Source organism: Myiozetetes cayanensis, unplaced genomic scaffold (genome assembly GCF_022539395.1).
Source record: "Myiozetetes cayanensis isolate MyiCay16 unplaced genomic scaffold, myiCay2020 scf27, whole genome shotgun sequence".
NCBI classification, from domain to species: domain Eukaryota; kingdom Metazoa; phylum Chordata; class Aves; order Passeriformes; family Tyrannidae; genus Myiozetetes; species Myiozetetes cayanensis.
The window spans coordinates 2786906-2805508 of record NW_026087488.1 but is presented as its reverse complement, the minus strand read 5'-3'; the positions used below and the strand labels follow the sequence as shown (position 1 = coordinate 2805508).

General features: G+C 47.9%; 1 protein-coding gene across 2 annotated transcripts in view; it reads left to right on the top strand.

Annotated features, from left to right (window-relative positions):
• CLTC (clathrin heavy chain) overlaps positions 1-17948 on the top strand; it is a 30754-nt gene extending 12806 nt beyond the window's left edge. The window contains exons 8-33 of one of the 2 annotated variants that reach the window (XM_050321698.1): positions 517-717; positions 1283-1435; positions 1702-1824; positions 2115-2252; positions 2338-2502; positions 2612-2792; positions 3166-3329; positions 4897-5022; positions 5570-5712; positions 6088-6322; positions 6619-6741; positions 6836-6981; positions 7133-7316; positions 7656-7848; positions 8296-8453; positions 8631-8795; positions 8884-8991; positions 9101-9268; positions 9418-9567; positions 9843-9974; positions 10136-10246; positions 10919-11089; positions 11220-11441; positions 12475-12495; positions 15299-15374; positions 16474-17948. In XM_050321698.1, coding sequence (XP_050177655.1) covers positions 517-717; positions 1283-1435; positions 1702-1824; positions 2115-2252; positions 2338-2502; positions 2612-2792; positions 3166-3329; positions 4897-5022; positions 5570-5712; positions 6088-6322; positions 6619-6741; positions 6836-6981; positions 7133-7316; positions 7656-7848; positions 8296-8453; positions 8631-8795; positions 8884-8991; positions 9101-9268; positions 9418-9567; positions 9843-9974; positions 10136-10246; positions 10919-11089; positions 11220-11441; positions 12475-12495; positions 15299-15374; positions 16474-16598 — 3882 coding nt within the window. In that variant the 3' untranslated portion in view covers positions 16599-17948. The remainder of the gene's footprint in view (positions 1-516; positions 718-1282; positions 1436-1701; positions 1825-2114; positions 2253-2337; positions 2503-2611; positions 2793-3165; positions 3330-4896; positions 5023-5569; positions 5713-6087; positions 6323-6618; positions 6742-6835; positions 6982-7132; positions 7317-7655; positions 7849-8295; positions 8454-8630; positions 8796-8883; positions 8992-9100; positions 9269-9417; positions 9568-9842; positions 9975-10135; positions 10247-10918; positions 11090-11219; positions 11442-12474; positions 12496-15298; positions 15375-16473) is intronic. The other variant, XM_050321700.1, reaches the window with a different exon arrangement.
• The last annotated feature ends 655 nt before the right edge of the window (positions 17949-18603 follow it).

The following is an 18603-nucleotide window of genomic DNA, read 5'->3' as shown; positions in this document are numbered from 1 at the left end:
AACGCTGTGCTGGGTGTGAGTGGTGATTCTCTGCTGGATGAGCTTAAAGCCTGTGTGAAGCCCACAGAGGAGGGGAGGAATAAATGATGAAGTAGTGGCTGTGAGGCATAACATTTCTGGTACTTAGGTTTACTTGTCCAGTGATTAAAAAAGTGTCTGTGAGAAGACAACTTCAGGGTGTGGCTGCACCTGGAAACAAGATAAAAAGGACAGACAAAGGGACTAAATTTAGATGAGATGAACTTGCTTGTAAGGAGAAGGATGTCTTAATTCTGCACTTAAATTTGCAGTGCTACTGAAGCAAATCTAATGGGCTACTATAGCACATTTTCTGTCAGAACATCTCAGACAGTGTCTGAGCTGATGTGCAGCCATATTGCTCCTGACATTCTGGGCTGGCACAACATAGAAATGCTGGTGACAGCTACAGTGACATGAACTCCAGCTTTCTGGAGGAACTCTTGCCAAGCCACAACAGCAGCAAAGGAAATGAAAGTGCCTGTCTCTGTCTGGCAGGGAATCCTTCGTACTCCAGACACTATCCGCCGCTTCCAGAGTGTCCCAGCTCAGCCAGGACAGACCTCCCCTCTGCTCCAGTACTTTGGCATCCTGCTGGACCAGGGGCAGCTGAACAAGTACGAGTCCCTGGAGCTGTGCAGACCGGTGCTGCAGCAGGGCCGCAAGCAGCTCCTGGAGAAATGGTTAAAAGAAGACAAGGTGAGTTTGGGGTCGATATCTTTAGAGCCATGAGGGTTGGGGTGGAACATAAATGCCTGACAGCTTCCTCACCTCCCCAGGAAAAATCAGCTGGGAGCTCCTCAGTGCCTGGTGTGGTCACACAGCTGAGCAATAGGGTGTTCACTGTGCCCATGGCTGTGACTCACGTTCCTGCAGGGGAATCGATCAAACACCAGGAGCTTCACTCATTGCACTTCCAATCCCAGCAGGGTGCAGCCAGTGTGGAAAACCTCTGAGCTGCTGCTGCTGCTCTTGCCAAGCCACTCCTTGGGATGCTGCCTTGCATATGCTTGGAGCTGCGCTTACATTTCTGTAATTAGCCCAAGAAGCATGCTGATATGTGTCATCCATTCTTTTTAGCTCTAAAAATGCCTTTGACTCCCATGGAACAGCATGAGGAACAATCCCTGCTCAAACAGTTGGCTGAGGCTATCAAGCTTTTTTTTTAAACAAATCCAAAAGGAAAAGAAATGAGGAAGAAGGTGGTAGTGGATTTCAGCGTGGCATGGCAGGGTGGGCTGACTGTGTTTATGTCTTCAAACAGCTGGAGTGCTCGGAGGAGCTGGGAGACCTCGTGAAATCTGTAGATCCTACACTAGCACTGAGTGTCTATCTGAGAGCCAACGTTCCAAACAAGGTCATCCAGTGTTTTGCTGAAACAGGACAAGTCCAGAAGATTGTTTTGTATGCTAAGAAGGTGAGAAGAAATTAAATTGCCATATCAATCCTTCATTTAAGAATAATTAGTGTATGTTCCAAAGCAGCTGAGGGTAACTGGGGGGGAATCTGAGAACCTGTAGTACCTACTTTGCCCTCAAAGTTGTAATGCATAATTACTGCTGGAGTTCAGACATGCATCTTGTCAAACTTCTCTATGTAACCTTTTCCAAAGGAGGAGATCCTGACTGGGTTGTAACCTAACTGTAGCTTTTACTGAGCTCTTCCTTTTCATTCTCTCTCCAGGTTGGATATACTCCAGACTGGATATTTTTGCTGAGGAATGTAATGAGAATCAGCCCTGATCAAGGACAGCAGTTTGCACAAATGCTTGTTCAAGATGAAGAGCCTCTTGCAGATATAACACAGGTAAATAATTTCATTGCACTGAACATAACTTCAGTGACGTTCAAGGCATTAAATTGATTGGAGTGTGGCTCCTCTTACCAGAGAGAGATTTTGAACTCCAAGTTTGCATTTGCCTTAGTGGGACAAGGCTGTTTCATGCCTGGTTTTAGAACACTGAATGACACCTTAGTGCAACATCAGAATAAATGGCTTAGCTTTGGCAGCTGCACTTGATGGCACTTTGTTTAAACATCCAGTTTTTAATCAAAAGCCTGAATTTCCTCCTTTTTTTTTTTTTTTTTTTTTTGCAGATTGTGGATGTCTTTATGGAATATAATCTAATCCAGCAATGCACAGCCTTCCTGCTGGACGCCCTGAAGAATAATCGCCCCTCCGAAGGCCCCCTGCAAACGCGTTTACTTGAGATGAACCTCATGCACGCCCCTCAGGTGCGTGCTCAGAGCCCTGCCCAGGCTTGGCTGGAGCTGGTCCCGCTGCTCAGGGACTGAGGGAGATTTCCAATATCCCTTCTAGGTTGCAGATGCCATCCTGGGAAACCAAATGTTTACTCACTACGACCGGGCTCACATAGCTCAGCTGTGCGAGAAGGCCGGATTGCTGCAGAGAGCCCTCGAGCACTTCACCGACCTCTACGACATCAAGCGCGCCGTTGTTCACACTCACCTCCTCAACCCCGAGGTAGGGCACCAGACATCCTGCATCTGCAAAAAAAAACAGGCCATTGAGAGTGGCTTTGGGAGTGTGGAGTGCTCTGCTCGGGTCTAAAACGGCTTCTGTGTCTTCGCAGTGGTTGGTGAATTATTTCGGGTCCCTGTCAGTTGAAGACTCCCTGGAGTGTCTGCGTGCGATGCTGTCCGCCAACATCCGTCAGAACCTGCAGATCTGTGTCCAGGTGGCTTCAAAGTACCATGAACAGCTGTCAACACAGTCACTCATTGAGCTCTTTGAGTCCTTCAAGAGCTTTGAAGGTAAGTTTTGAAGGTACTTTTGCAAGAGGAGCTGATGCTCTCCTCCTCCTCCATATCTGTCTGCTGAAATCCAGAAAGCCATACTGAACTTTGAGTAGTTAGGCCTTAAAACTGTCTTGAAACCTGGCCCAAACCTAAAAGTTTCCCCCTTGAGGAGGAGCACCAACATGTTTTTCTGCGTATTTTGTTTTTCTGAAATGCTACGAAAAGTTTGGAGCTGTAGAAAAATGTATATAAAATGTAAACTGAAGGGGCTGCTGGCCTTTTTCCATTGTCCAAAATGGTCATCTTGACTTTGTGTAACCTTTGGGATTTGGGCTTTTGTACTTCTCAACAAGACCAGCAGAATAACGTGTTAATTGTTTCTCTCCAGGTTTGTTTTATTTCCTGGGCTCTATTGTAAACTTCAGCCAGGATCCAGATGTGCACTTCAAGTATATTCAAGCTGCCTGCAAGACAGGACAGATTAAAGAAGTGGAAAGAATCTGCAGGGAAAGTAACTGCTACGATCCAGAACGTGTTAAGAACTTCCTCAAGGTAATGTTTGGGTGTCACTGCACTGTCTTGGCCTGTTTGGGGTTCTGATAAAACATGATGTTGAAAGTAGATGAGCTTGACCTTTGCACTTAAGGATCCAACTGTCCACTTACTCCAGAGGTATCTACCACGTTGACAGTGCCTCCTAATAAAGTGTGAGCCTGGAATATTATCTAAACAGTGGAGGATCTGACAGATCAGTCTCTCACTGCTCTTAGGGAGGTTAATCTGGCTTGAACTCTTAAAAATGTAGTAATTGCACCAGCTCACCCAGAAGTTGTTACAGCTGTGTACTGTAAAGTAGCAAACCATTTACCTGGAAGGTTGAGAACAACCATAATGCCAAACGAGTTGATAACTTGATTATTTCCAGTGTAATCAACTTCAGCTGAGCCACTGCAGAAACAACAAGTGACTGCTGTCCATTCATTCCATAAATGCTTTGCAGGAGTTCTGGGCTCCATAAAGAGCTGCTGACTGATGTTACTGCTGGGGTTCAGAGCTGAAACATTGCTGGAGAGTAGGAAGAGATGGTGTGCTCAGAGTTCAGATTCTGTGGTCCTTGTCCTGAGCTTATTGACAAATCCAGCACTACTCTGAATACCTGAGGAACCGTGTGGGAGGGGAAAACTTTATCTGGGAACATTTCCTGCCTTCATGTTTGTTGGTTACATAGCATAGTCTTAGATTTTGCTGATCATATCTGAAGATGGCAAAACTCTTCCCAAGAGAATTCTCTAAAACTGACCTGGTGTCACCGAGGTGTAAGGTATGTCATTTGATCAAGCCACCTAAGATATGTTATCAAGCTGTCAAATTCCTGATGAAAGTTATTGTTTTTTGTGCTGTTCCATGTCTGGAATGTGCAGGACATGTACCAGGTAAATCTCCCAGTACAGGCCTCCCTGTGTAAAGTCCTTAAGTGTAATTTCTATGTAGGATTATATTCTGGGATGTGCATGTTGGAATAAGTGATCTGAAATACGCATCGGGAATACTGTCTGCCACATAGACTAAGCTTCTGTACTGTAACCATTGTAACCTCATGCTGAAAGTTGGAATGCTTTTAGATAACTAATCTGAGAGGCAATTTCAGTAGCACTGCTGCAGTCCTCTAAATCCATGGTCAGGAGGTACCACAAGGCACATGGCACTCGAAGTCAATTCTGTGGATGAGTTTTACGTGACGAATCACAACTTCATCCAGTCTTGGTTAAATTTGTTTTGAAATCCCAGAGTGCTAATCCTGCACACCAAACACCAGTGGCAACTCAAAATACTCTCTCTAGCTTAGGCTTGTAATAGTTGTATTGTGCTGTAAAACCCTGTAGACTCTGCCATGCAGGGTTCAACTCCAGAAAGCTTCTCTCGCTCTCCACGCCCTGCAGTGGGAGTTGAGTACTCCTACTTTGCTCCATATTGCAAACAATTAGTTGAACAACAAGCTGTCATCATTTGGTTGAGTTTCAGCTTTCCAAATTCAGCTGCTTTAACAGTTTTAAGTGACTGTATTTGTCTGCTTAAGCCCAAGAGCAGAACCCAATTCCTGAAGCTGTTCTCTTTCTAGGAAGCCAAACTCACTGACCAGCTGCCTCTCATCATTGTGTGCGACCGCTTTGACTTTGTCCACGACCTGGTGCTGTATTTGTACAGAAACAACCTCCAAAAATACATTGAGATTTATGTACAGAAGGTGAGTTCCAGCGTGGCTTCAATGGGGCAAACTGATCAGTGTTCCCAGTGTTAAACACAGGGCCTGTAGCTGTACACAAGTGTTCTGCAAACAGCTTCATACGTGAGACTGGCACTGAAATACCTGTTAGTGGCCTCCAGTAAATCAGCCCTGACGTGAATCAGATCTCATTCTCCAGCCAGGTTGAGCAGTAACCCCCACTGATGTGCCTCTTGGAGGAGGAAGACTTGGTAGAATAACCCTGGGCTTCTTGGGGTGATTTTAACTCCCAGCATTTTGCAGGGGTGGAGGGGCAAGTTCTCCTTCAGGGACAAAGTGGATTGCTCAGGAGGTATTCCTTTGGGAACTGAGCATTAGGGAGCCACTGAGCTGGGGTGTGAACACCTGTTGACTGAAGAACTGACTTCCAGCCTTGTCCACAACCTCAGGAAGCTGGGAGTAAAGGCAGGAAGATGGGATCAGTCTTAGCCTTCATGTGTAGCTCTAGGGCTGAGTATTGGCTGTGCTGCAGGACCACGCACTGACCTCTTCCAATGATCCTGTTTAGGTGAATCCAAGCCGCCTGCCAGTTGTGATTGGGGGACTGCTTGATGTGGATTGCTCTGAAGATGTGATCAAGAACCTCATCCTTGTAGTGAGAGGTCAATTTTCGACTGATGAGCTTGTTGCAGAGGTTGAGAAAAGAAACAGGTATTAAACTTCTACGAGTCTCTTAACATTGCCAGTCTGGCTGTGTCAAACTGCTCATCCATCAGTGCATGTGCTCATCACACAGCTAAAGCTGGTACTGACACAACCAGAACTGCTGCTGGGTGAGCAACCAGCTTTACTCCTTGGCTGATGTGGGCATCTCACCTTTGAGGGATGAGATGAGCCTTTGGCATGTGATCCTCTTCACAGGATCAGAAAGTTACACCATTATATTACAGAACCAAAATTGAGGTTAAAATGGAGCGCTGTAACTCTGGTTTAGTTCCTGACTCTGTCCTATTTATAGCAGAGAAACTGTGCAAGTGGATACTTAATTCACTCAACCTCTCTAATGCGAAAATCACTTCCTTCTAGGCTGAAGCTGCTTCTGCCCTGGCTGGAAGCCAGAATTCACGAGGGCTGTGAGGAGCCTGCGACCCACAATGCACTGGCCAAAATATACATTGATAGCAACAACAACCCCGAGAGGTTCCTGCGTGAGAACCCTTACTACGACAGTCGTGTTGTTGGCAAGTACTGTGAGAAGAGGGACCCTCACCTGGCCTGTGTGGCTTACGAGCGTGGACAGTGCGATTTGGAGCTCATTAATGTATGTATGCCGAGGCAGCTGGCTCGGGGGTAAAGGTCTGGCATGAGTGGTGTGGGATAGATGGTCAGGTTTAGCACAAAAGCATTTATTTCCTGAATATGGGAAGGTGGGAACTGCATGATTCTGATGGAATAGGAGGTAGTGGTTTAATGTCCCTCTGTGGCTTAATGAGAAATGGGGGAGGCTGAGGTTCCAGTCAGCCTCTCAGGCAGGTTTATTTAGTGCTGCAGTGCAATTATCCACTGCAGGCTGGGTAGCTGTGACTTTCCCTCTGAGCAGACCGTGCCTTTCCCCAGGTGTGCAACGAGAACTCCCTCTTCAAGAGTCTCTCCCGATACTTGGTCCGTCGCAAAGACCCCGAGCTGTGGGCCAGCGTGCTGCTGGAGAGCAACCCTTACAGGAGACCCCTCATCGACCAGGTACCGCTGTCAGGCCAGCAAAGCCTTGGCTGCCCCACCCTGACCTGCAGGACCTGACTGGGCTGATTTGCTGATGGCCTGACTCTGCCTGCAGGTTGTCCAGACAGCGCTGTCGGAGACCCAGGACCCCGAGGAGGTCTCTGTTACTGTGAAGGCTTTCATGACTGCAGACCTTCCCAATGAGCTCATTGAGCTGCTGGAGAAAATAGTTCTTGACAACTCCGTGTTCAGTGAGCACAGGTGAGGAAAATCAAAGCCAAGCCACGGGAAAGCTTGGAATTCTATCAGGTGCTGTAATGTGGAACAGCAAATGAACTACTGCCTTCTCCAGAGGGGAGGGGCAATTTATTGATGGCTTCTTGATAAATACTAATGTTTTCTTTCCCTCCAGGAACCTGCAGAACCTCCTCATCCTGACAGCCATCAAGGCTGATCGTACCCGTGTCATGGAGTACATCAACCGCCTGGACAACTACGACGCCCCAGATATCGCCAACATAGCCATCAGCAACGAGCTCTTCGAGGAGGCGTTTGCCATCTTCAGGAAGTTCGATGTCAACACATCAGCTGTGCAGGTATCTTGAAATCTCAGGCTGTAGGAGCTCCCTGTGACTTGTGCATCCCCACACGAGGGCTTGGCTGGTAACTTGTGACTTGAGTACTTACCACCAGTTGGGAGAGTGACCAAAGCTGCTCAGTGCCTTTTGAATTAGGACAAGTGTTGTTTATTGAACCCTGTAGTGAGTGAAACTTTGCAAGCCTGAAATCCCCCACGCTGTGTGGGTTGTGTATGGTCAGTGCCTGTTTTAAAAGCTGTGGATCCATTGAAAAACCAACATAAACCACAGCTTGGTGTCTTGTAAAACTGGCCTTTGTGGTAGTGGAGGGGCTGATCTCGGCTGTCCCGTTTTTAGGTGTTGATAGAGCACATTGGGAACCTGGACCGCGCGTACGAGTTCGCGGAGCGCTGCAACGAGCCCGCGGTGTGGAGCCAGCTGGCCAAGGCACAGCTCCAGAAGGGGATGGTAAAGGAAGCCATTGACTCCTACATTAAAGCAGATGATCCTTCCTCATACATGGAGGTTGTTCAAGCTGCTAATGCCAGTGGTATGATTAAGTTTTGGTTCCATCTTTGCTGTTGATGTTGCTCAGCTCTTTTGCCTGGTCTGCTCGAACTGCAGTCCTGCCAGACTTGTATCTTGATGCAAGTAGAGGAATCTGGTCCTGCAAAGACTGCCCTAAATGAGAATGGGAAAAGGTAGGGTATTGCATTTGCAGATCATCTGTGGTCTTATAACTGTCTTCTTCAGCTAATTGGAGACTTCTGTCAGAGCAGGAGGTCTTTGCATGAAGTTAAAGACCAGGATTTTAGTCAGGCCTGTTGTAAGCTGACTTTATTAATCTAATGTGCATATGTGAAGTGTGAAGGCTGGTTTTGATTGTTGGGAAATAGCTGTAGAAATACTCACGTCCAACCAGGTTGAGCTGATAGTGTAGCTTAAGTATAAATGTCCTCAAGGGTGGGAAGTAAAAATTCTGAACTGCTTTTCCTAGGGAACTGGGAAGAGCTGGTGAAGTATCTCCAGATGGCACGGAAGAAGGCCCGGGAGTCGTACGTGGAAACGGAATTAATCTTCGCTCTTGCTAAAACCAACCGGCTGGCAGAGCTGGAGGAGTTCATCAACGGCCCCAACAACGCACACATCCAGCAGGTGAGTGAGAGTGGGGTGGTTTTGCTCAATCACAGCTCCTTCAGCCTTGCTGCCCGCAGGGGTGCTGGGACTTCGGTCTCTTTGGATGGATCTTGGGCTTTAGAGACGTTTGATAACGGCTCAGACGCTCCACGTGACTGGGAACGTGCGAGGCTGACCTGTCGCGCTGTCCCTCAGGTGGGCGATCGCTGCTACGACGAGAAGATGTACGAGGCGGCCAAGCTGCTGTACAACAACGTGTCCAACTTCGGCCGCTTGGCCTCCACCCTGGTGCACCTCGGGGAGTACCAGGCGGCCGTGGACGGCGCTCGGAAAGCCAACAGCACCCGCACGTGGAAAGAGGTGAGCTGGGATGGGAAGGTCTTCCAGAGGTCCCCTGAAAGGACTTGGAGGCCTGGATGATAAACAGTGACACACTGGTCACTTCCAGGTCTGCTTCGCTTGTGTGGATGGGAAAGAATTCCGCCTGGCTCAGATGTGTGGGCTCCACATCGTGGTGCACGCGGATGAGCTGGAGGAGCTGATCAACTACTACCAGGTAATTAACTGGCTCCTGTTACACAGTCAATTCTTTCATGGCAATTCTGCCCAAAACTGGAGCTGTAGGGCCAGGATGGTTCCTGATGTGAAGTGTCTGTACCTCGCAGGATCGTGGCTACTTTGAGGAGCTGATCACCATGCTGGAAGCAGCACTTGGGCTCGAGCGAGCACACATGGGGATGTTCACAGAGCTAGCAATTCTCTACTCCAAATTCAAGCCACAGAAGATGAGGGAGCACTTGGAGCTGTTCTGGTCCAGAGTCAACATCCCTAAGGTGAGTAGCTGAGGGCTGAAATTTAGCTTGAAACACATTTATCTGTACCCTGGCTTTTGCAATAGCAGCTCTTGAGGTTATTAATGGCACTAAAGGCTGAGCACTGATGGAAATCCCTGTTAACATATTGTTAATTATGCCTTTCTTAGGTTCTGAGAGCTGCAGAACAAGCCCATCTCTGGGCTGAACTGGTGTTCTTGTATGATAAGTATGAAGAGTATGATAATGCCATCATCACAATGATGAATCACCCAACAGATGCTTGGAAAGAAGGCCAGTTCAAAGATATCATCACTAAGGTATTGCTTTCCTAGTGAAAGGAGGTAAATGTCCTGCTATGTGCACTTCAGTTCTCTTCCTTCATTAGTAGCCTTGTTTGAAACGCAAACTTCTTGATATCGCCACATGATTTCAAAGCAACTACAATTTACAGTAACTAAAGAGATTTCTAGAGACAAGGATGAATCTTGAGTGGCTCAGTTTTGCAGAATTATCTCAAGTCACGTCTGTCTTTCATTTGGGTTTCCCTACAGTCAAACCTGTGCTCTGAACGTGCATCTCTGCTCATCTGCAGGTGGCCAATGTGGAGCTGTATTACAAGGCAGTTCAGTTCTATTTGGAATTCAAACCTCTCTTGCTCAACGACCTGCTGATGGTGTTGTCCCCTCGGCTTGACCACACTCGTGCTGTCACCTTCTTCACAAAGGTAATTTTCCTGCTATCCAGCTCAAATTGAAGGCTGCAGCTGGGAAAGCATTTACCCGTAGCAGCACTTGAAAATGCTTGGCTGCTTCCCCTGCCTCACAGGGAAGATGCTGAGACATCCACAAAGAGTGGAATTAAATGTGCCTCCCTGATTGTCTGCAGGTTAAACAGCTGCCCCTGGTTAAGCCTTACCTGCGCTCAGTTCAGAACCACAACAACAAATCAGTGAATGAGTCCCTCAACAACCTCTTCATTATTGAAGAAGACTACCAGGTATGCCTTGAAGCAGCTGATACCTAATGTTGTCTGTGCCTTGGGGTAGAAGGGGCCATTCCTGAATCTCTGGCTTCTGTGTCAGGGCTCACCTCCTGTTCTCAGTCTGTTTAATATCTAGAAACACAGGTTTCTTGTCTTCAGTAGTTTTTACCTGTTTGCTGTTAACTTGAATTCCTTAAGTATGTGTTCTTCCACACTTCAAACTGACCTAGAGGTGGGAGGCCAAGGATGAAGTAGAGAACTGTTAGTGGCTTTCTGGGAGCTTTTTGTGTCATTCCTGCTGGGAGCAGAGTGGCTGCTGTGTTATGAGTGTGACAGAGCAGCTCTTATTTATAAAAGGTAAACAGTGGGTACTGAGGAAAGAACTCACAGAAGAGGCAAGCAGTGATGTCTGTCTGTTCTGCTGTTCCCAGAGAACAGCTCTTGGTATTGAGAGGCTCTTCACCTCAGTAACCACTGCTGAAAAGTACTGCCTGAAATAACATAAAACTCATGTGTGTCAAAGAAAAAAATGGGAGATGTCTGTGCAGGTCTGGCTGGAATAGTTGACCCTCCTGGAATCAGGAGTACAGAACTAAGATGCGTGGCAGATGCTTGCACTTTGAGGATGCAGTTGCACATCTGAGGTGCCAGTAACTGGTTTCCTTTTTCTATTTCTGCCTAACTCAGGCTCTTAGGACTTCTATAGATGCTTACGACAACTTTGACAACATCTCCCTGGCGCAGCGGCTGGAGAAGCACGAGCTGATCGAGTTCCGAAGGATCGCCGCCTATCTCTTCAAAGGGAACAACCGCTGGAAGCAGAGCGTGGAGCTCTGCAAGAAGGACAGGCTCTACAAGGTGAGAGCAGCCCTCACCCCGGGCTGGGCAGGCCTGCCACGGCTTTCTGCTCAGCAGGTGGCTGAACTCAGGTAAACAGCGTGCCCGGCATGCTCTGTGCCCCCGAGGCTGACGGTGTGTCCCGTTGCAGGATGCCATGCAGTACGCTTCGGAATCCAAAGACACCGAGCTGGCAGAGGAGCTGCTGCAGTGGTTCTTGCAGGAGAACAAGAGGGAGTGCTTTGGGGCTTGTCTCTTCACCTGCTACGATCTCCTAAGGCCAGATGTCGTCTTGGAAACGGCGTGGAGGCACAACATTATGGACTTTGCCATGCCATACTTTATTCAGGTCATGAAGGAATACTTGACCAAGGTAAGAGCGGGTGCTTCTCCGACACCAGAGGCTTGTCAGTCACTGTGGTGATGCCTTGAGACTGTCTGCTTGCTACTAACATTGATTTGGGCTTTGTCAGATGTCTGTCTGTCCATGTCCACACTTATTTTTCAGTCCATCTGGGGAGAGACTTCGCCCTCTAAGAGACTGAAACACTTGCAGGCTCCACCCTCTCAATTCCAGAACCTACATCAGTAGTATTTGCCTGACCATGGGCAGTGTCTTAAAGGAGTTGCAGGATTCAGGCTTTTCATATGCTGTGTCAGTCAGGAATCCCAGCTGGGATCAAGCTTTAACTAAATTCTAGACTGTGTACTAAAAAAGCTTTACAGCTACATCTGGACATAACTTGTTCTGCTGTGCATTTAACTCTAAAACATGGCTCTGACAATTAATGGCACTAATTATGACTCAGCTCTTACTTGAAGTGACTCAGGATGGGGGAAGTACTTGGCAATGCTCTGACAGACTTGAACAGATGAGAGTTAAATCCAGCTGTCACTACAAGACTTGCCCAGCTGAAGCTTTTAGAGCATCTTCAGTGAAATGGTGTAAATTCCTTAATGATTAAGACTCTTCCCATGAAAGCTGGAGTTACTGGAGAGCAGAGTGCCTGTTTGGAGATGTGCCTGGCAAAGGCAGGAGGACTCTGCAGTCCTGCCAGTCTCCTTAACTGCTGGGTTTGGGGGAGGTGGGACTGTCTGAGCAGTGACACTGTCAGAGATGCTGATGTGCCAAGTAACACCAGGGCTCTGTTGAGAGCAGCAGGACTGGAGATGAACATTCCATGGTCTGCTGCAGGGGTGTAGCTGTAGTGCAGCTGGGAAATCACTGCAGTAAGAGCCAGCAACAAGCAGAGCTGCCTCTCTAAAGCAGATACTTCTGGTGTATCTTTGTTTTGACTCGCCTGTACCTTTTAACCATTTCTTCCCTGACGCTTTTGTTTCTGCCTTTTATATGCTAAATATGGAATTTGATTTTTCTAAGCTGCACCTTCTGAATTCCTTTGCAGGTTGATGCAATAAAGGAAAAGGTGAAAGTTGATTCTTGTTTTCCATCTTTAAGTCTGGAGGACTAAGTCTAAGGATTCTGCATGAGTTTTTTTCTTTCCTATGTTTACTACACTGCTGCTACTGCTTTTTCCCCAAACAAAATATCACTAAAGCATATGCAAATTGTTTAACTCTCAGTAGCTAGTGCTGTAGGAGAAAAGTAGATTCATTTGCTACTAATAAGCTAATAGATCCTCAGGAAGGGCATCCAGGTGATCAGTTGGATCACAGTCAATCTGGTATTGGAACAATGCACAAGTGCTACCATTTGACAGCCAATCTGACTGGAAGAACCTCCTGCAATGAGAAATAAGTCTGTGAGCCATAAATCAGTCTGGCATTTGCTGGTTAAGGACTGTGATCCAGTTTCTGATGCCTTGACCATGACTAATGTGTGCTGACAGTAGGCAGAGTAGATACTGGCTGCTTCAGAAGAGACTCCTCCTCACTCAGGTGTCCAGTTCTCATGGTGCTGGTCTAACCCCCACGGTGCTCTAGTTCACACAGAACTTAAAACTTCAGCTGTCACACAAGTCTGTGGTTCTCTCCCTGTAGTAAATTCCTAGTACTTGTCCAAAAAACGACTGCCTTCCGAGCTCTTCAGCTTCACTAAACTCCTCTTGCTACCTCATTAAAAACAAGACATAAAAATGGTAATGCTTATTGCTCTTCTGAGGCTACTCCAGGGCTTGCCTTTTTGCTGTGCAATTTGGACCTTCAGAAGGGCAATGCAAGGTCTCTGTCCCTCTGCCTCCCCACAAACCCCACTGGGATTCTCCTTAGCCCAGGGCTCAGCCCTAGTGGGAGTTTTTTTCCATTAATGTGGTTCAGACAAAGTGACAAACGGCTTTGCAGGTGAACTGAATGCAAAGTGTTGCAAATTCACCACTGGCACTCAGGGCTGAGCTGACCAGCAGTAGTGTGAGGCCCTTCAGCAGTAGTCAGTGAGGCACTAGGAGAGCGTGTGTGTGAAACAAAGGTCCTTGAACTGCAGTGTTTGCATAACCTGAGCATGTGTAGCGGTCATTGCAATTACATCCCACTCTTCCTTAAGCTCCAAGGCATTGCTGTGGGCTGCTGTGGTTTTCTGGGGGGAGCCTGTCTGGCAGTCATCTTCAGCCCTCACTCGTGCTTCAGCCCTCTCGCCTCTTCCTCATGCACACATGACACGAGAACATTGAATGCATGTTACTTTTCCTCTGCAGCTTCTTGCAGTCCCTGTGGAAAAGCCTTGAAATCAATCTTGCCACAAGTGTGTAGGGCCCTGAACCTGGTGATGCTCGGGCAAGGGGTGTAAGGACCACCCTGGGGGCTGGGTCCCAACTCGCGCTTGTTACTGTCGATACTCGTTGAGCTCCGAGGGGAGGCATCAAAACTGGGCCAGAAATGCATTGACTGTCCTGGGCTGGAGGCTTTCCAAGTGCGTGGAAGCCAAATGCCTCTGCTTAGTGGCAACCTCTGCACATTCCTCCTTGGATTTGCATCTCTCTGAACTTGTGCTTCTGTGTTCAGTGTGTTGCTGTTTGAGTTGAAAACAGTGCAGTTCTCAGCACAGGGGCTGGGATGAGTCTGGGAGTGCTGGCACACGAGCCTGGGGTGAGGCAACAACCATGAAAGCCCAGTCAGGGAGGGAACTTCATTCTGCCACCTGCTGGGTTTGTGCCTCAGCTGGAGGTTAGGTGTGTTCCACTAACCTGTTAACCCATAACTCACAGCTGAGAGGAAGAGTCCCAGCTCCCAGAGACTGTTAATGCAGCACAGTTAAACGGGAAACCGTCCATCTGCAGGGTGTTGGTGCAAGCTGAATAAGTAACACTGCCCCTGTGTAGGTGCAGGAAACCTGTCTTCAAACTCCTTTATGAAGGACACGAATGAAATGAAAGGTGAATCTGGTTTGTGAGTTGTCTTAACTGTCTTTAAAAGCCATTTGGCGTGATTGACTTTAAATCTTATCTCCCAGGTAAAATACCAATGCCTCATTTTGTGGTTTTAGTTTCAGGGCCTGCCTTAGAGTGTAGAAATGCTGGGTTCCCTTGGATCTGTTTTAGTAACAAGCCACGTTTCACTGCAGAATAAGTCTCTTCTCTTGCCTTTCTGTAGGGGTGGGCTGAGAGCACGAGTGCACTCGCTGTGCAGCACTGGAGCTGGCCAGGCTTGTGTCCTTACTGTGTGTTCAGCTGGAAGAATTGGAGAGTATCTGTGGGTTTAGGCTGACTGCCACACAGTTCTGGAGTGGAAAAAGCAAGTCTTATACACATGCATTCTCTGCATTTGAACTTAAATTGCATGAGTGAATGGGTTTGGAAAGTGAAATCTTGAGGCTCAAGTGACATGTCGGATGCTATTGCAGTCTGCTGTACCTAAATCAGATTATTGTCCCTCAGTCTTCAGGGAACCTTCTCCTGCTCCAGTGCCAAAGGTCTCCAACTGAGACTGTGCTCAAATCCCAGTTTGTCCTAAAGGCTGTTGGTTTGAAGTAGCTGGAGCCACCCTGATGAGCCAATTCCTGCTGTCCAAGTAGCTCCAGTGCCATCCGGAGCCTGCCCGGGCCTGGAGGGAGCTTACAAAGCATTTACACAAATGCCTCGAGGAGGGCTTTCCTCAGGAAACAGAACCTTGACTGCACCAGTACCAACATTGCTACTTGAATTGATCTTAACTTGTAAATGGTCTCCTTTTCTGGATGGGTGTTAACATAACCACTAAGGCTTTTCCACTTCTCTGCCACAAGTAAGTGCCTGTTGTAGAGGAGATTTTTTTTTTAATTGTTGGTCTCGATTCCAGGTGGATAAACTGGATGCCTCGGAGTCTTTGAGAAAGGAAGAGGAGCAAGCTACAGAAACACAACCTATTGTTTATGGTAATTGCTCTTAAAACGACACTTCTCTAATCTTGGTTTTTCCCAAGGAAATCCTGGGAAATTGGAATGTTCTTCATGAGAAATCAAGTCTTAGGGAACGTGTTCCAAAATGCTAGAGCAGTGCCACTCTGAAGCTATGGCTGATGAGGTGGGCTGTGGGCCTGCAGGACCTCAGCTTGTCCTGGCTCGTTCAGGGAGGGTGTGCAGGAGCTGTGCTGTCCTAGCCTTGAGCAAGTGCATTGTTTGGCTCTTGTCCAACACGGGTATTGTCTTTGTATCTGGGTTATTCCACTACTTCTGGTGAGAGTTTCTTCATACACTTCACAGTGCAGTGTTCTTAGCACTTACTCCATCCTGCTGTTCTGTGGGGAAACACCCCCCTGGCCTACAGACCCCCCATGAGCTCTGCAGGGACTCCCAGACCCCCCATGAGCTCTGCAGGGACTCCCAGACCCCCGTGAGCTCTGCAGGGACTCCCAGACCCCAAAGGTGCTCGGCAGGGCCTCACAGACCCCACATGAGCTCTGCAGGGACTCCCAGACCCCCCATGAGCTCTGCAGGGACTCCCAGACCCCCTGTGAGCTCTGCAGGGACTCCCAGACCCCACAGCAGCTCTGCAGGGACTCCCAGACCCCACACCCGCTCATCAGGGACTCCCAGACCCCACAGCAGCTCTGCAGGGACTCCCAGACCCCCTGTGAGCTCTGCAGGGACTCCCAGACCCCCCGATGAGCTCTGCAGGGACTCACAGACCCCACACCAGTTCATCAGGGACTCCCAGACCCCACACCAGTTCATCAGGGACTCCCAGACCCCCCACCAGCTCTGCAGGGACTCCCAGACCCCCCACCAGCTCTGCAGGGACTCCCAGACCCCACACCAGTTCATCAGGGACTCCAAGACCCCCCCTGAGCTCGGCAGGGACTCCCAGACCCCACAGCAGCTCTGCAGGGACTCACAGACCCCACAGCAGCTCAGCAGGGACTCCCAGACCCCACAGCAGCTCTGCAGGGCCTCGCTGTTGCCCACCCACACCCCCCAGGTGGTTGCAGGGGGTTTGCTGAGCGCAGGGCTCTGACGCTGCCGTTTTGTGTTGCAGGCCAGCCCCAGCTCATGCTGACAGCGGGACCCAGCGTGGCAGTTCCTCCACAAGCACCTTTTGGCTACGGCTACACCGCCCCTCCCTACGGGCAGCCCCAGCCTGGCTTTGGGTACAGCATGTGAGCTGCAGCTCAGCTCGCTCGGGAGCAGCGTCTTTTCTTACTGAAACTCCACCGTCCCTCCCCGCTTTAACTCATAACAGGGAAAAGCAAAGAGTTCTGCCTCGTGTTCTTGTAACCTTGATTTCATGAAGGACTGGTTTTTTCTAGCGCCAACGATTTGAATCACTTCTGTTTAAAATCTTTTTTTTTTTTTTTTTTTTCACATTCCATGTCATTTAGACTTTTACTTTCAGAGGGGGAATGGTTTAAAAAACGACTTTGTTCAAGTGGGCTTTTGCAGGACTGCTTATTACCATTAAGTCTATTGTGAAGATCCTGATTTGCACTCTATAGTGTTACACTCTAATATTGAATCTTAAGTTCATTGTATGTGAGCAGCTTTACGGTATGTACTGTCTATTCTAAATGCATTTTCAGTCTCACTGTATATTTGGAGAAAGCTAAAGCCAAGATACTCGTATTTGACCTTGCAAGACTGCTGACAAGAGACAACACTAATCAGCATATCCTCCCTGGGTTGGATTGCATAGCTCTAAAAGAATTTACAATGCGTACAGACAACCTTGCCTGACTTCAAATGAGTAAAAAATTTTGGGTTTTTTTTGTTGGTTTTGTTTTTTTGGTTTTGTTTTTTTTTTCCTTAACCTATGCAGGTTTTTCCAGTTATGCATATAGAAAAATGCTAGTGTCTTTTTGCTCACTCCATATGTAACAGATGACCTTATGTTGTGCTGTATCCTGTGCTTTTTGTGGGACATTCCATTCAGGAACAGAGCACCATGATTCCAATCTGTGTATTTACTAACCCTGCCCTGAGGTTTGTGTATGTTGGATATTGTGGTGTTTTAGATCACTGTTTTGAGTGTACAGAAGAGAGAATTCAAAGCATATTTGCTGTTCAGTTTTGTTTGTGCAATTTGAAATGACGCGATTTAAAAATAAATTACTGGACTGTGGACATGCTGCACAGTGGTAGCTTCTACTTTACTGTCTTCAAAAAAAGGACCTTCCAACTCAGCCCAAGTATTAACAGTGCTGCTGGTGTGGGGCAAGGCAGGCAGGGCTCTGAGGGGCCAGGAGAAGAGCAGCAATGGGGACCAGTAGTGGGGTCTTGCACTGAGGGGGCAATACAGGAAAATATGTAACGCTTTTTCTAGAGAAAGGTGATGGCAGAGAGAGAAATAAAAATAGCACTTTTCACCAGTTGGCTGCACTGTGGTCAACTCCAGCAGATTTGAGCAGATGATACGTTAGGATTGTGGTAGGGTGTGCCAGTTCAATTGAGATCATGTTCTAGGTATGTAAATTGCCTTAAACATATTTAGCTTCAAATAAAATTGACTTAAATGTTTCTCTATGAATACTGTCATATTTGAGTGTAATGAGTCTTACAGCACTGGCCACTGTTTGGGTTGGTGAGAGCTGCCAGAGCTCCTGTCTCAACCAGGGGCCGCACTTGGTGTCAGGATCCAACTCTGAGGCCAAATCCCCTTCTCCCTCGCTCCTGGGAGCTCCACAGTGATGTCTCTGAAAGGATTGTGCAGTATAAAAACTCATGTCAGCCCCTCTGCCACTCCCCCTGACTCCACAAACACGACTGATGGAGACAGATCCTTCTGTTCCCTCCCTTACAGCCTGTCCCATTGGCACTGTTTTCCAGCGTGGCTGAGAGGCTGTAAAAGGTGCTCAGCAGAGTTCTCACAAACCAGATTTGTTACAAAACTGACCTGCAGAAATTCCAGCAGCTGGAAGTGCAGGGAACTTCCCTGTTTACAGTAGAATTTGCCTGAGCTGTGATCAGTGTGCTCTGAACTGTCCAGTAGCATCTGTAACTCCTTCCTTGAACCCGGGAGGAGCAGTTAACCCCAAATAAAATGGGATTTAAGTTAGTCCCGGTGTGCCAAGCTGGCTGGCTGGGGGTAACTCCCACCTTGGCTAAACTGCACATTTCTGTAGGAGCCACAGAGACCCATCCAGAGCTCAGAGCTCAGCTTGCAGCTGCTCCC